Raw genomic sequence first — 15,235 nt, forward strand, 5'->3', positions numbered from 1 at the left:
TATACCCGTATCAGGCCTGTGGGGCAGCCCGGGTCAGTGACCACAGCTGACAGCAAGAGTCCTAGAGTCTCCTCACAGTATTAACAGTCCAGAGACTGGAAGAGTGTCAGCCTCAGCTTCTGGGGTGTCTGGTTTGGTGAAGATACATAGACTTTGTCTTTCTTCCCGCCTCCACCGAGAGGACAGATTTCTAAAAAGGAGAGGTGGTGGCAGCTACTGGAATGCCTCAGGACCACGCGAACGGGCTTTCATTTCCTGCTGAACTGCCTCACCCACTTTGGTCCTTTAGGCTGTAGAGACTGGGTATCAGATCTGGAACACAAGTGAAAGCCTGCAACGTGGAGGGACCCTGGGTCACCTCCAGAGCTCAGGCTCACCTTCCATGATGGAGATGTGAACAGCTCTCCTGCGGGTCCTGGGGACGCTGCTCAGCCTTGGGCCGTGGGTTATGGAGGGACAGCTGCGGCTGGGGACCATCCCCGCTCTGAGGTTAAAGAAAAAGAGAACTGTTTGACTCAGTGCACAGACAGATGTAGAGTTGACTATTCTAGTTACATAGAATTGCCTGGCTGTGTTGTGTTTTGTTTTTTAGAATCATTATCGCCTTTAGTCCCTGGATCCCAGCCAGAGACACTACTTCAAACCTGTCAACCTCCTAACATCCCAGACCCACCAGAACCTTTCTTTAGTGTGGCAACGGTGCCACCAGTCCCTGGGCAGGACTGTCAGGGGGGTAGAGCCCAGGATATGCGGCACTCCTAAAAATGTGCCTAAGACCGATTCTGCAGCCTCCCCCGACTTCCCACAGGGGCTGCTGGTGGCTGTGGCTCCGTGTGAAGGCAGGAGTAATGACCTCTCCCATTCGCAGAGGTCAGGCTGGCGGCAACCCCAGCCCTCTTAGCCAATCGTCTTCTCCCCGGGTTTCGTCAGGTTCTAGGAGATGGACTCCTGGACATGCCTGATTTACACTTGGATCCTGAAACTATTTCAGACCTAGTGTGACTGACTTCCTTTCATGGATTGTTTACAAAACCCATGAAATCTTGCTGCTTGGGCGTGTCCTCTGAGGTCTGTGACTAATTTGAGGACTTGGGATGACGCAGAGAATTACCCAGGAAGGCGGCTTCTGGGTCCCATGTATTGTCTTGGCTCCATTCACCCACCTGCCCTCATTCTCCATCAGGGCTCAGGGAACCAGGGTCAGCCTGTTCCCCAGGCCTTTGGCCGAGACTGGTCTCTTCAGTCTCCTGCCTGGTTTGGGAGCTGTCATGGCCAGAATCTTTATAGCGCTCAACTTAAGATCCTGAGATCTGATCTGGGACCTGGCTGGGGGTAAGCCCCTGGCAGCCTACCTGTGTATTTCTGGCGGCTCCCGCTTGATCTTGGCACTGGACTCCATTACTTCTTTCGCAACTCGGCCGCTGTAAGTAGTAAAATAAAACACGCAGCAGGAAGTGAGACAGTGTTCCAGGACGCGCTCCTCTCTAAGATCTCAGATAACTGGCTGCACTGGGAAGTAGCCTTTTTGGCCTACCCCATCCCAATGTTCAGGCCACTGAGAAGGGCTTGCTTGTGGGGGTAAAGAGCCCTAAGGCATCCTGACTGCTCTCTATCTGGAGACTTTGGGATCTTCCGTTCTCATTTAAAGAATGATTCTTCATTGTCCAGCATGTTCCAAAAATATTGCCTCAAAAAAAGATCTTTAGACAAAAATGAGAGGCATCACTGTTACAGTTCTTATTTTGCTGCTTTTGTAAGAGCAGGAGGAGAAGATACATATTGTCAAGCCCTACAGGCAAACAGCTGCAGAGAAGGAAATAGTCAAAGGGTTAGGAGATAGGAGAACCGGATGGAAACCACAGGCTTTTCTGGAGGTTCCCAGCATCTCTGTTCTCAAGGGTAAGGACCACTGAGCCACTGTGCTCCAGGGAAGGGTCTGAAAATAGGTCCGTAGTGGTTACTTACTGTCACTATTTACCTGTATCGGAACCGGCTCCCTTTAAAGAATAAATTGCTGCTGGACACTGTGCGCACTTGGCTTGACTTCTCCAGCCTGCAGCAAGGCAAAGTCCAGTGTGACAGATGGCCTGCGAGGCCTTAGCGCCTAAGGCAGCGCATCCCCAGCTCCTTCAAAGGCTACTTGAGGAAACCCTTTGGGAAAAGGCCCTTCACAGCCCCGCTTGTCTCTGACTCTCCTTCAGCCCCTGAGGGCCACACTCACGGCCTCAGTGCTGGGGGCGGGCAGGCTGCAACCTGCTTCCATATCAGGAGGGTACAGGCTCCTCGGGAGTGCTGGCTGGGGCTCCCCAGGGGGACCGAAAGAATAAACATTAGGGCCAGGGGCTGGCCGAGTAAAAGAATGCCACCCGCTGAATCTCAGCCAGGCCTCTGTTAGCAGTGTGCCCTGGGCGGTGTCTCTTTCCTCTCCCAGTCTTCTCTATAAAATAGTGGAGCTGGGACTGCTTGACCTCAGGAGTCCGTTCCAGACCCAGCATCTGAGAGTCCATGTGGATATCTGGGTAACTGTGGGTGGAGAAGAGAGGAGAGTCTGCCTTCCTATTCTGTCTCCTCCTTGGAGAGAGCCTTCAGTGTGGTATCACTTTAGAGACTCTGAAAAGCCCTGAAATGAAACTAGCTGAACCTTAGCACAAGTTCCACCATTTATTTGAACTCGGACCCATTCGCCCTCTCTCAGAATACCTACTAACACTGCTGCCCAGGCTGTGGACAGCCTATCTATCCTCTTGAGTGACCTCTGTGACCTCTTTAGTCCTCTCACACTTGGACAAGGAAGCTTGGGCAGAGCTCCCCAGATTGAATCTCCTAAGACCCAGCTCCACCCACAACACGCCCTGGGTGCATGTCGTGCTAACCCAGCTGGGAACCCATCTGGTCCAAAGCCTCTGTCCTGAGCGGTCAGTGAACATTTAGGGAGGCGTCCCTATATCCAGGAACAGCAGTTCCTGGGGACACCATCCCCACCTGTGTCAGGGCTCCACGAGCCTCTGAGCCTACCTGCCCTCCTGCCTAAGCACATTCTTTTTTTTTTTTTTTTTTGCTTCAAAATATTTAATACGTGTCAGATATGTAGTTACATTTTTATCTGAGCACGTTCTTGAGTCTGACCCAGCCAGCACCTTGTAAAACCCTAGGCCAGACACAAAGCAGGGATCTGAGTGCATGGCAGATGCTGAGTGAGGCCAGAGTGGCTCTTGATAGAGACTGGGCATAAGTGGGGATCGGACCCAGGATGCAGGCTTCTAATACTTAATTAGTAGTCAATGGAAAACAGTGGCAAGCAGCCCTGGTTTCCTCTGTGGGTGCTGTCAGGGTGTGGAGATCTATTCATGAAAGACTCAGAAACTGAGTTTGGTCACAGGTTCAGACCATGGCACAGAAGGAAAAGCAAAGGCAGGCCTCCAAAAACAATGGTGAGATGTTGTCCTGGCTTTCCTTGGACAGCCAGGGATTGAATAGGAGGGAAACGGGACCACATGAAAGTCTTCCGCATGCCTTCTCCATGAGAGGAAAGAAGCCCACTCAGGTGAGAGTTCAGGCTGTCAATTCAGTTCCTCCCCCCAGTTCTGGTATCAAATGCACAGAAGTTATTACACAGCTCAGAAAACCTGCCCAAGGAACAGCCTCTGGGGCCCTGGTAACAGGGAGGAGACATCCCACAGCAGGCAGCAGAGTCCTTGGAGTGGGGAGGATGGGGCCCCCTGACCCCCTCCAGCCCCCTTCCCCTGACAGGGAGAACTATGGCCTGTCAGAGGAGAAATGTACTACACATCCTGTCTTTGTTGTTGTGATCAAGATGCAGCTTATTACGGGATAAATCACTACATTCTGTTTTAAAAACAAGACCAAGAGTTTTAGTGAAACATACTTTTTCTGGCATCACCACAGTTTGTTGATGGGGTATTTCTTTGCTTCCTGATGCTTTTATAACCACTTTCTTAAAACTGGGCACAAAAGCCTCAGTATAACTTTACAAAATCATTTGGTAAGCTGTGCTCTAAGCTGGTATCTCAGTAACAGACAAGTCCTTGCTCCCTCCAGCTACCCCAACGCCAGGCTCCCGGGCGCTTGGCCTGTCGCCGGCAACATCTCTGTCAGTGACATGCCAGGAAGGGCTGGGCCTCCACTGCAGCTCAGCACCAGGCCACCCACTGGTGAGTGGGCCCCAGAGTCTCTCCAAGACTTAGCAAACTGTTCTGGGTTGTGCCCGTTCCTTCATGGAGTTGTTGTATTCTGGGCCACCCAGGCCTCTGAATGGCTCCACAGGGCTAGCTTACAGTCAGATATCCATGGACTTTCTCTGGCCCAAGCCTTCCCCTAGGAAGACACAGAAGTGCTCTGCCACGGGGGATGGGGGAGGGGGGCGGTGCGGTGCGGGCGGCTGTCCAGGGACATCACAAGGTAGACAGACCCCTTGGGCAGCTCTGCTGAGGCACTCTCCCAGACCTCAGCTTTGACCCTCCAGCTGGTACAGTCACCTGGAAAGGACTCTGGGTTTTATAAGGAAGCTCAGCTTTGTCATCTCGTGTTCGCCTTTGTCAGTTTCTTGGTTTCCTGCCCATCACTGCTCTAAAAGTTGATTCTCTGACTCTGGCCCTGATCAAGGCAGTCCCCACCCCAGGTATCCACTCACTTGTAGAAGGCTTGGTTCTCGATTCCACATTTCCAGAGGTGCTTGCAGGCTTCTGGAGTTGGAGCAAAATATGTGAGAATAATTTTCTTTTCCTACAAAAAATCCCACATAGGAACAGCTGAGTGTGGATGGAGACGCAAAGGGTGAAGTGGGCCAGGACACTGACCCTGGGGCTGTCTGAGGGTTCCCTGCCGCTCCCAGGGATCGGCTTCAGGTGGGGAGAGAAGCCTCAGCACCCACGGGCAGAGCTCAGGTCAGTGTGCAAGGGCACACCTGGCAGTCAGGTCCCGTCGGAGTGAGTCTCCGCTGGCCTAGCGTGAACAAGACGAGCCCTCCCCAGAGAAAGTGGCACTCTCATCTGGAATTTTCTTCTTCTTTTTGGGGGTATTTATTATCTTCCTGGAATTTTCATATGGAAGCAAAAGAATCTTACTTTGTACTTTCTGGAGGTATGGAACCTTAGGGGTCACCAGCGTCCCTGCCAAAGTCCCTGTGCTCCAGGGCCTAGCCACCTCCATTCCTTACCTCCATATCTTGCCCTTGGTCCTGACTTAGCCTGCAGGGGGGCTTAGCTCTACCTTGGTGGACCACCTTGGTTCAGCCCCAGCCCTCCCTGAAGAGAAGGAAACTAGCACTCACCTCTTTCTGACTTACGTATAAATAAAAGGTCTTTCCTTCAAATTTCAGCTTGGTCACCTCATTCCTAGAAGCACAAAGAGAGCGCCTGTCAGCTCGCCGTGGGCCGCCTGTTGACAGCTAAGTCTCGTAGATGCACAGCCCACCCCGACTGGAAGGGGCTCCAGGCACAGACACAGTTTTAGCCAAAATTAGAACCGAAACAAGACAGCAGCGCAGGGGCCTTAGAGAGCAGTCGCTGAAACAGTTCAACCCACAGTTTCTGGTCAATCACACTATCATAATAGGGTGATAGGAGGATTTCGGGCTCATCAACAGTGGCTGTAAAAGGGAAATGTCTGCACGGGCAGTGAGTCTAGGTAGTGGTCCTGGGCCATTTCAGGATTTGGTTCATAACACAGGTGCATTATCTAGGTGGGACTGTCAAATGTAAGGTGCCACAGGTAGCTGATGAGGCCAAAGTTCAAGATACAGCAAATAATGAGAAACAATGCAACTGGGTTCTGAGGGAGCTGAGTCTTTCAGGTGACGGTGCCACTGGATGGAGAATGCAGTTTAATGCAGACAAATGTCAGACGATCTCGGGGAGGGGGCAGGGCAACATACCAGAGAGAGGACAGATTACATGGAACAGTCATGCAGCGTACTGACCAGGAAAGGGGCTTAGGGGTTTGTGTAGAAAAATCCTTGAAGCCACCAGCCCAGTGAATGGCTGCAGTAAAAGAGGCAAACAGGATACTGGGGTACATCGCCCGCAGGACAGACACAAATCAGAAGAAGTGACATGGTTACTGTACATGGCACAGCTTCGACCTCACCTCCACATCCTGCTCTCAGCCTTGGTGACATTTACAAAGTGGGAAAACGGTCCAGGGTCTTAGCTTAGGTGGTTGTCCCTGAGAGCCAGAGGACCAGGCCTCTGCATCGACCGAGGCCTCAACTTCCCTTCCACTGATCTGCCTGACAGCTTCCCTGTGGAGCCCGAAGGCCCCCTCCTACCTCACTGGGGCAGAGTCTTTATTTTTCTACCCTCTCCCCGCGCAGGGAGGTCTGACCATGCATATCTGCCTCCACTTGGCTTCTTCCTCTTTGCGATTTCTAGGGAGCTTTCCTCAACATCCTAGAACGGCAGCAGAAAGGTGGTGAGAACAGTGTACCCGGCTTACTCCCAGACAGAACTTGCGGGGCAGAGGAAGGCCACTTGTTCCCTGGAAGCCACGGCCGGGTCAGGATGAGAGCTCGCACCACTGACCACCAGTTCCGAGCTCATACGAGCCACGTGGGGTTCCTTCCCTATGAGGCTCCCTCCCAGGCAATCCACCTCTCATACACGTACAGAATACCGTACTTATCAATCGACTGATAACATAAACAAGCACATGGATCATCTCGGCTTCAACAAGCAAGGTAGGAAAGTAGAAAATTTTCTGTTGGGAGTCAGATTGAAGTTTACATCTGTGACTCTGACGTTGAGAGAGATGAAGAGACTTCCTGAAGAAGTGGGCTGTGAGAGAAGCCAGAGAAGGAAAAGGGTCTGGGGCAGCCTGGAGAGCTGCAGGAGGGCTTCTGGAGGGTGAGGGTCCTTTAGGGACCACCGGCCCTGGTAACAGGCAAGTCCTCCATGTTTTTAGCTAAAATGTTCCCTACCAGTTGCCTCATGTGACAGCTGGCCTGGTCGGAGTGTGGCCAGGATGCGGGTGCTCTGGGAACATCAGACCACCCAGAGGCTCCACGTGGCAAGTGCCCCTCACGAGGAGAGCGGTGCCTGACTGCTCAATGTCTGAAAAGATCTGGTTGGACAGAAGACCCCAAACCCTCACCATCTTCACCTAGAGAGTGCAGTGAGTGAGGCCAACTTGGGAAGGTCGGGCAAACGGGAGTGTTGGGGTGTACCCCAGTTAGCGCAGTGCAGCAGGCCCACCCTGGGAAGGGGTTTTCTGGGGAACGCGGCCTGACTGGGCACATCTGGGGAGCAGTTTCACGAGCACTCTCATGATGACTGTGTCTCCAAGCTTCACAAAAGTCACGAGGGTTGGAAAGGGGGTGTCTGGCCTGTAGCAACCCCGGCAGAAAGCTCGCCAGGGAGAGCTCTGTCCTCGGGTTTCCCACCAGCTCTTCTGGAGAAGGCCAAGGGGATAAGCCAGGAGCAGGCTTCTGTGGCTAGCCCTGCTGGGCCAAGGAAAGCTGCTTGTCCAAGCCCCTGAGGAGCGGACCAGCTCAGACCTGGCAGCCTAAAGGGAGGTTCAGGGGTCGCAGGGGCCGAGGAGAATGTGCAGCATGGTCTGATGAGGCTGCACGGTGTCTGCGTGCACCCGAGAAAGATTCTCTTGGAGAGCCACGTGTCCATCAACAAACCAGAGTCTGTGGCTTCAGCTCACAGAGCCCTGCTGCAGAACAGACCCCGGCAGATGAGCAGGGAGGAAGCAGTCAGGGCAGCGGCAGTAGGGGCTCCTGCCTGCTGGAGACGGGAGTGGGAGGGGACAAAGAGGAGGCATGTGACTCCTGGAGGTCGAGGACCCCTAAGCCCTGAGAAGGGATGGGAGACAGCTGCATCTGTTTCCATAGGCAGTGCCCCCTGAGAGGTTCAGTCTGAGGAGAGTGTTGCGCAGAGCACCAGGGTAACTTCTGTCTGCCCCAGGGGTCACTGCAAGCCCTCCTTTGTTAGGAGAGTGGGTAAGAAGTGACCCTCCCTGAGATGCTATTGCCCCCAGTGGAGGTCAGTCCCAAGGACTTGGTTCTCATGGGAACTTTGCTTCCCTGACACTGGCTCCAGCTATCTAGACCTCATCCTACACAGGAACCAAGTATCCACACCCTTTCTCTGGAGAGGCTGATGGCTCTCAGGAACACCCCTTTGGAAGAACAGGATCCCTAGAAGAGACCACTACCTTCACCAGTTACCATTACGGACGCAAGGCTTAGGAGAGGGTTCAGAACCAGAACTCGCCCACTCACAGACAAAGGACATGGGAACCACAGCCCTCCCCAGCTGGTGAGGGGTAAAAAGCCTGTTTTGGAAATGAAGATACTCACCATTTAATGAAGTGGACCCTCTTGTTTCCTTGCAGAACAACAAACCCAAAAGGAGTGAAGGCCAGAAACGCAGCATTTCCTGACACGTCCTGTAACATAAAGGTTTCTCATAGGGTGGTGCAGGCATAAGAACACAGCTGTCCTCTGAGGATATAGGGTTAATACTTGGCAACCAGTCACAGAGGGAAGAGCTTGGCCTTTGAAAGGAACAGGCAAGTTTCTTATCCTGAGCCTCAGTGCCCTTAATTTAAGTTGTAGATTATGATACCAGTCTTACGCAACTAAGTCTCTGGATACTTAGTTGCGAGTATCCAGAGAACACATGGCTGGGGGGATTGTTCTTCAGATTGTTCCTCAGATGGTTAAATGTAGAGTTACCATATGACCCAGCAATTCCACTCCTAGGTATGTGCCCAAGAGAACTGAAAACATACATTCACACAGAAACTTGTGCATGAACGTTCAGAGCAGGATTATTCATAGCAGCTGCAAAGTGGAAATAATCTCAATGTCCGTCAGCTGAAAGATGAATAAACAAAATGTGGCACATCCATACAATGGAATATTATTTGGCAGTAAAAAGGAATGAAGTTCTGACACCTGCAACAACACAGATGAACCTTGGAAACACTGTGCCAAGTGGAAGAAGCCAGTTAATCAGAGAGCACACGGTGTACGCTTGCGTTTATATGACTTGTCCAGAACAGGCAAATCCACAGAGACAAAAAGTGTGTTTCCGGTTGCCAGAGGCTGCAGGGAAATGGGGGTGGGGGGGACAGCCAAGAGGTACAGGGTTTCCTTGGATGACGGAAACGCCCTACAATTCGATTGCTGTGACGGATTCACAATTGTTAACGGGCTAAAACCCATCAAACCGCACACTTCAAAAAGGATGGGTTGTTTTGATGTGTGAATTGTATTTCGAGAAAGCTGCTCTGAGTGAGTGAGACTAGCAGTAATCAGTATCATGACGGCCTTACACACTGGACTCCCTCAGGAAAGTTTAGCTGAAGAAAATGTAAGAAGCAACCAGCCAAGTGGAACAGTTACCGCCAGCCCTGTGTCTCCTGAACCAACCAAGAGATCACCTGTCACTTTCAGCCGGTAAACACGAGGCTTGAGGCTCTGCTGGGCAGAAAGGGGAGAAGGTGTGGCAGAAGCTGTAGGTCCTGGTTCCCTCCTATGGGAAACGGGCTCCAGAAGGCCCGGGCCTTTTTGAGGCTGGGACAGGGCCCAGAAAGCTGGATGCTGGGGTACATTCTCTCAGAGGTGCTTCCTTCCTAATAATGGCCACGGGTGAGCATCTGTTCTGCTGGGGGGTGAGGGTGTGCAGGGGGCCAGAAATTATGCCTGGATGCTGACTGAATTGGACTGGCCACAGGACAGTCATCTGAGACGCAACTCAGATGGTGCCACAGGGTCGGAGTCGGGTCCCTGATGCGTGCAAATGGGGGCTGTGGCTGTGGGGCTCTCCTAGCCTCTCCCACCTTCCAGCTTTGCCTCACTGGCGCAGACCTTCAGCCTGATCAGTCCTGAGGACAGTGGAGGCTCTGCAGGGGCTCTGCAGGGCCTCATGGGCCTTGCCTCAAGAAAAAAGTACAGTTTTGCCTTAAAACTGTCTCTTCGAGCCAGGGTTACAGGTGTGAACACTGGGCCCAGGGAGTAAACCAAATGTACATTTTGCAAACATTTAAACGAACGTACAGCTGTTACTGTCCTTTCCTCTCGGTCTGTTGTGACCCCAACACTTGGCTGCAAACACAGCATCGTTCAACCCATGGGCACAGCAAAAAGCTGTTTAAAAATAACCTGAATGGAGATACTGTGAAGCCATGGGGCTGGGCTTCCCCTTGCCTGTCATCAGGGATTGGTGGTGAGTGCTAACGGCTGAACATCAGCACTGCACACAATGCAGAATGTGCCAGGGGGCCCCAGCACTAACTGGGCGGGCTGGAGGAGTCAGACCTCTGTGAGGGTCACTGCGGTGACAGTGACGGGAAGGGCGGGCCCTCCCATGAGCTGGCTGGTGCTGGCTGGGCTCCTTGGCTGCGCTGGTCACTGCACCATCCAGATACCCCAGGGCTGGCCTCCAAGCGCAGGATGTGTTGGAGTTAGAGACAGTCTCTCCTGACCAGACTGGCTGACTAGGAACAGGAATCAAACATGCAAAGAAACCCCGATTAAACGCCAGTAAATATTACTCATCTTTCCAATAAATAATAATAGCACCTGTGCTATATCCCCATCCACCCTCTCGTTTGAAGAGAGCAATTATCCAGACTGCTTCTGATGCAACAGCTGCAGACAAAGCTGCTGCAAGGCCCTGGCACCTGATATCCACTGGGCGGGGGCCAGGCAGCTGGGGGGTTTGCTACTTGTCTCTGCACATGAGGAGCGGGACTGGAATTACGGCATGAAACCTCACACCTGGACCAGCGTGAAAACACACAGGCGGCCACACCAACACCGTCTCTGGAAGCTTCCCGGTTTCCTTCCTCTAACGAGCCGTTCTCCTTGTGAGCCTGCCCCTGGGGTTTGTATGTGAAAGGACGAGTTACTGACAAGAGAAGGAGATGAGGACAGGGAGAGAAGTGACAGACGGCCACACCCTGTCCCTCAGGCTCCCATCTCAGCCATCTTTCCTGCCTGTCCCCTCCATGCGGACGTATCAGCACCCCCCAGACCGCGCCACCAGTGGCCTGGGAAGTGGAGTAAACACCCAGGCCTCGCCAGCCACACAGCAGGCACCACCGGCCCTGCTCCACATCCGTCCTGCGCCTCATCCCTGTGGAAGGAGCTTCGGTCCTGGTTTAGGACCCCAGCGATGCTTCTTAATTTGCTCCGTCACCTCCTTGCTCCTCTGGGCCTCAGTTTCCTCATCTGTAAGATGAGGACCACCATATATACTTCAAGAAATTCTACTTTCAGGACTTCCCTGGTGGTCCAGTGGCTAAGACTCCTCACTCCCAATGCCAAGGCCCAGGTTCCATCCCTGGTCAGGGAACTAGAGCCCACACGCCGTAACTGAGAGCCCACACGCCGTAACTGAAGATCTTGCACACTGCAGCAAAGATTAAAGACCCCACGTGCCACAACTAAGACCCAGCACAGCCAAATAAGTTTTTAAAAAATCATTAGAAAAGGAAAAAAAATATTATTTCTGTCTGATTTTAGGAAGATGGCCTAAATGACGTACCGGCAGGACAAGGCCAATGGTGTTTTGGGGAGGGGATGGATTTGCAGAGTCATTCACGTGTTCATATGGAACCCACCATGAGACCTAACCTGCATCCATCAGTCATCAACTGTTCGCCCTGAGATGATCACTCTGCCCAGAAAAGGATTTTTGGAAATCAGTCTTGACAGGTTCTTGGAAATGGGGACACTGGGCCACCTTTGCCCAGACCCACCTCTGAATACAGTGAAATAGGCTCTGTCTGCCACCCCTCCAGAGGACATCCTGGGGGTGACTGGGTCAGGACCACAGCATTCTCAGTTGTTAATGCCGCTCAAGGTCACACAGCCCTTCCTCTGGACCCGACCAAAACTAATTCAATCTGGGTGGATGAAGCCTCTATTATTCTTAAAAAAACAAACAGAAAAAACCTTAGAAAAGAAGATTGCACTTGCTCTTCCAGACAGTGATGCCCATTCCTGAAAGAGCTTGGAGCTGGGGGACTTTCACACTAAGCCGATCATGAGAGTCACCCAGTTTCAACATACTTAAACATAGTCATGGTATTTTCCTGGTGGTTTAGTGGTTAAGACTGCACTTCCACTGCAGGAGGTATGGGTTTGATTCCTGGTTGGGGGACTAAAGTCCTCCAACCATGAGGCATGTCCAAAGGAAAAAAAAAAAAAAAAAATAGTAAGTCTAAACAAACAAACAAAAAACACGGCCACAAGAATGTACAGTGGCGATAAGGAGAGCAGGCAGCCCCCTCTAAGAGGCTTGGCATCCACCCATGAGAGCTCAGAAATGCAAACCTTGGCAGAAACTTGCCACTTAAGTGACTTTAGTCAAGTTTTTCATTTGGGCAATAAACCTAACACTCTCTGCATGGTAGCCAAGAGGGGCCAACCTGAGGGTGAGGCGAGTCAGCACGGATCCCTCTTGTTCTGCTTCTCTGAGGTTGGGGGGCAACGTGTCAAGATGGGGGGTGGCTTTAGAGAGGAACCTGCTGCTGCTGCTGCTAAGTCACTTTAGTCGTGTCCGACTCTGTGTGACCCCAGAGACGGCAGCCCACCAAGGCTCCCCCGTCCCTGGGATTCTCCAGGCAAGAACATTGGAGTGGGTTGCCATTTCCTTCTCCAATGCATGAAAGTGAAAAGTGAAAGTGAAGTCACTCAGTCGTGTCTGACTCTTAGCGACCCCATGGACTGCAGCCTACCAGGCTCCTCCGCCCATGGGATTTTCCAGGCTAGAGTACTGGAGTGGGGTGCCATTGTCTTCTCTGAGAGAGGAGCCTATGCAGTTGGATTATGAACATAAATGATCCCACTTTAAGAGCAAGGAAACGGCACCACCTTGCATTTGTGTGGTTGATCTAATCTAGACCCTGCTGAAGTCAACTTTTTTCTTGGTCTATACAGAACAGGCATAAAACCACCTCATCAATTTCTGTTACATTTTTCTACGATGATTTCAAGTCTCATGGGCTTTTTTGTCCTCTCTTGATCAGAGGTGGTGTGAGTCCCGCTCTGTTCCTAAATAAACGCCACCTCTCCAGGTGGAAGACCATGACGACAACTGAAAGAGCACAGCACGGAGACATCGAAGCTTTGAGTCCCAGTACCGTCCCTGCCAGTAACTCTGGACATGTTAGTCCCTCAAAGCTCAGTGTTCTTATCTTAAAGAGAAGACAAGAATGAATTCTTAGCAGAGTTGTAAAGATGAAATGAGATACTGTGTGTATGTGCCTGGCATGTGCCGGCTCTCAATAAAGGGCACCTTCAAGACTCATGGTAAGGAGGGACTCGTGATGAGTTCGACCAGTCCATGAGCCTCAGCAGGGCAGGGGGCCACAGTCTGGAGACCAGGGCAAAGCACCAGGCTCAGGCTCCCTGAAAGGAGCAAGATGGTGTCCCCTGATGTTGGAGAGGTGTCAAGCTAGGGGGGCAGGCACAAGGCTGGGCCATCAGCGGTTTGCTCCATTTTTCTCCTCCAGCAGCTGTAGGCTTGGTCTGTTGGGGGCTTCTGCCGGGAGCTGGGGCCCAGGGAAAAGGCAGAGAGCTCAGAATAGCTTTTGCGAATTCAGGGTTCGTGTATTAGTGTAAGACAGCTAGCTAGAGAGGAGCCCTCTGGCTGTTCCACCCAGAGTTGGTAGGATCTCCTCTTCCTAGTCCCAGGGCCAGGCAAGGACATCCTGGGCAGAAAGAAACCATCAGCATGGACAGGAAGAGCAGCAGCTTCTTAATCAGTCCAGGAGAACAGAGCCCAGCCAAAGCCTTGTTCTGCTCTCATTTAATTATCGAAACGATTCTTCTTCTTCTGTCGTCCCTAGGGCTGCGTGCCCCAGATTCCCAGGGCCCAGTAATTGCCTCTCTGTTAATAGAAATCATCAGTATTTATTACACCGAGCGCTCCAGCTTATTTCGGCTCCCCTTGTAGCAACGTCAAGGCGAGTGCTTGGTAGCCTATCACCAAAGTGACTCTACTTAGTGGCAAGAGTAAAAGGCTCCCAGACTGTTTTCCTTGCTCAGAAGGGCTGAGGAGATCCTGAGCTGGAGCCCAAGGAGATGAGCCGTGGGGCCTGCAGCAGGGCCCTGCGCCAGCAAGAAGTATGGAGCCCAGGAACACGGGCGTGGAAGCCCAGTGAGATGACTGCCCCCACCTTCTCCACGAGGAAGTCTCCTGGGCGCTTCTGCTCCTTAGAGATGCACAACAGGAAGGGACCTTAGTTCATATTCCTGCTCTGCCACTCAGGGCCTTGTGCACTGTGGCCTGCCGGAACCTTCATCTCCTTGTCTATAAATCAGGAAGAATAATATCCACACCCCAGTGCTGGCATGAGGATTAAATGAGAAAATAATGTGAGAGGATTCCAGTGGGCCTGCCCGGGAAGACATGCCACAAGCCTCTCCTCCCTCCCTCCTTGGAGTTGATGCCGCGGGGCTGAAATGATGTGATACATGGGACTGGGCCTCGTGCAGTGCCTGGTATGAACGCTGGTTCCTTCACCTCTGTGTCTGATGGTGGACAGGCTCAAAGACAGGGCTGAGCCAGGAGCCCCACAGTCCCAGGGTGCATGTGGATTTGGGCTGGACACCAAGCGGGCTGCTCCTTGGCTTCCAGATCTCCGGAGACAACAGGAGAGACCTTCATGCATTGCACTCAGTTGTCATGCTCAGGTTACATGCCACCAGGTGACGGCCCTGCCCAGGGACCCTCCTCTCATCACAGGGACCAAACAGATGTGGGGTTACATGCAGAGGTGACCTGGCATCTTCGGTTGACCATATGCATCTTTAGGCAGCTATGTCTTTTTTTTTCCCCAACAAAAGGCCTCGCGTGTTTATTACTAAGCCAAAAGCACTAGTGCAGAAACACTTGACACAGAGAAAAATCATTTTCCCAATAAAACACCCAGCAGGTCAGACAGTACGTGCTCTCAAAGTGATAATGATAAGACGCAAGTGACCTTGACACAGCCCAACGTGTGCCGCTTCACATGCGAGACTCCTCAGAGACCCAGCTTGGTTCTTCTCCAGTGTCTTCTGCAGTGGTACCTGATTTTATTACCAGTTTTCATTTGAATCCATTGGGAAATGGGACAATTCTGTTTTTGCTTCTTGGCCAGGAAATCGCTCAGTCCTGAAAGTCTTGTGAGAAGACGTGGAGCAAATTCAGCCGTGCACAGGGTGGTGGAGAAGAAAAGAAGGCAGCGGTGTCTCCTGAGGTCCTGAAGTGACTCA

At 52.1% G+C, this 15,235-nt stretch overlaps 1 protein-coding gene across 3 annotated transcripts in view; it reads right to left on the reverse strand.

Moving 5' to 3' along the window:
• FRMD5 (FERM domain containing 5) overlaps positions 1–15,235 on the reverse strand; it is a 314,910-nt gene that overhangs the window by 7,228 nt on the left and 292,447 nt on the right. For all 3 annotated transcript variants that reach the window (XM_055555427.1, XM_055555426.1, XM_055555424.1), the window contains exons 8-13: positions 8,321–8,409; positions 5,291–5,354; positions 4,652–4,743; positions 1,979–2,053; positions 1,353–1,421; positions 378–484 (exon numbers count right to left, since the gene is read on the reverse strand). In XM_055555427.1, coding sequence (XP_055411402.1) covers positions 378–484; positions 1,353–1,421; positions 1,979–2,053; positions 4,652–4,743; positions 5,291–5,354; positions 8,321–8,409 — 496 coding nt within the window. The remainder of the gene's footprint in view (positions 1–377; positions 485–1,352; positions 1,422–1,978; positions 2,054–4,651; positions 4,744–5,290; positions 5,355–8,320; positions 8,410–15,235) is intronic.

This window comes from Bubalus kerabau, chromosome 19, assembly GCF_029407905.1.
Source record: "Bubalus kerabau isolate K-KA32 ecotype Philippines breed swamp buffalo chromosome 19, PCC_UOA_SB_1v2, whole genome shotgun sequence".
Classification (NCBI taxonomy): Eukaryota; Metazoa; Chordata; class Mammalia; order Artiodactyla; family Bovidae; genus Bubalus; species Bubalus kerabau.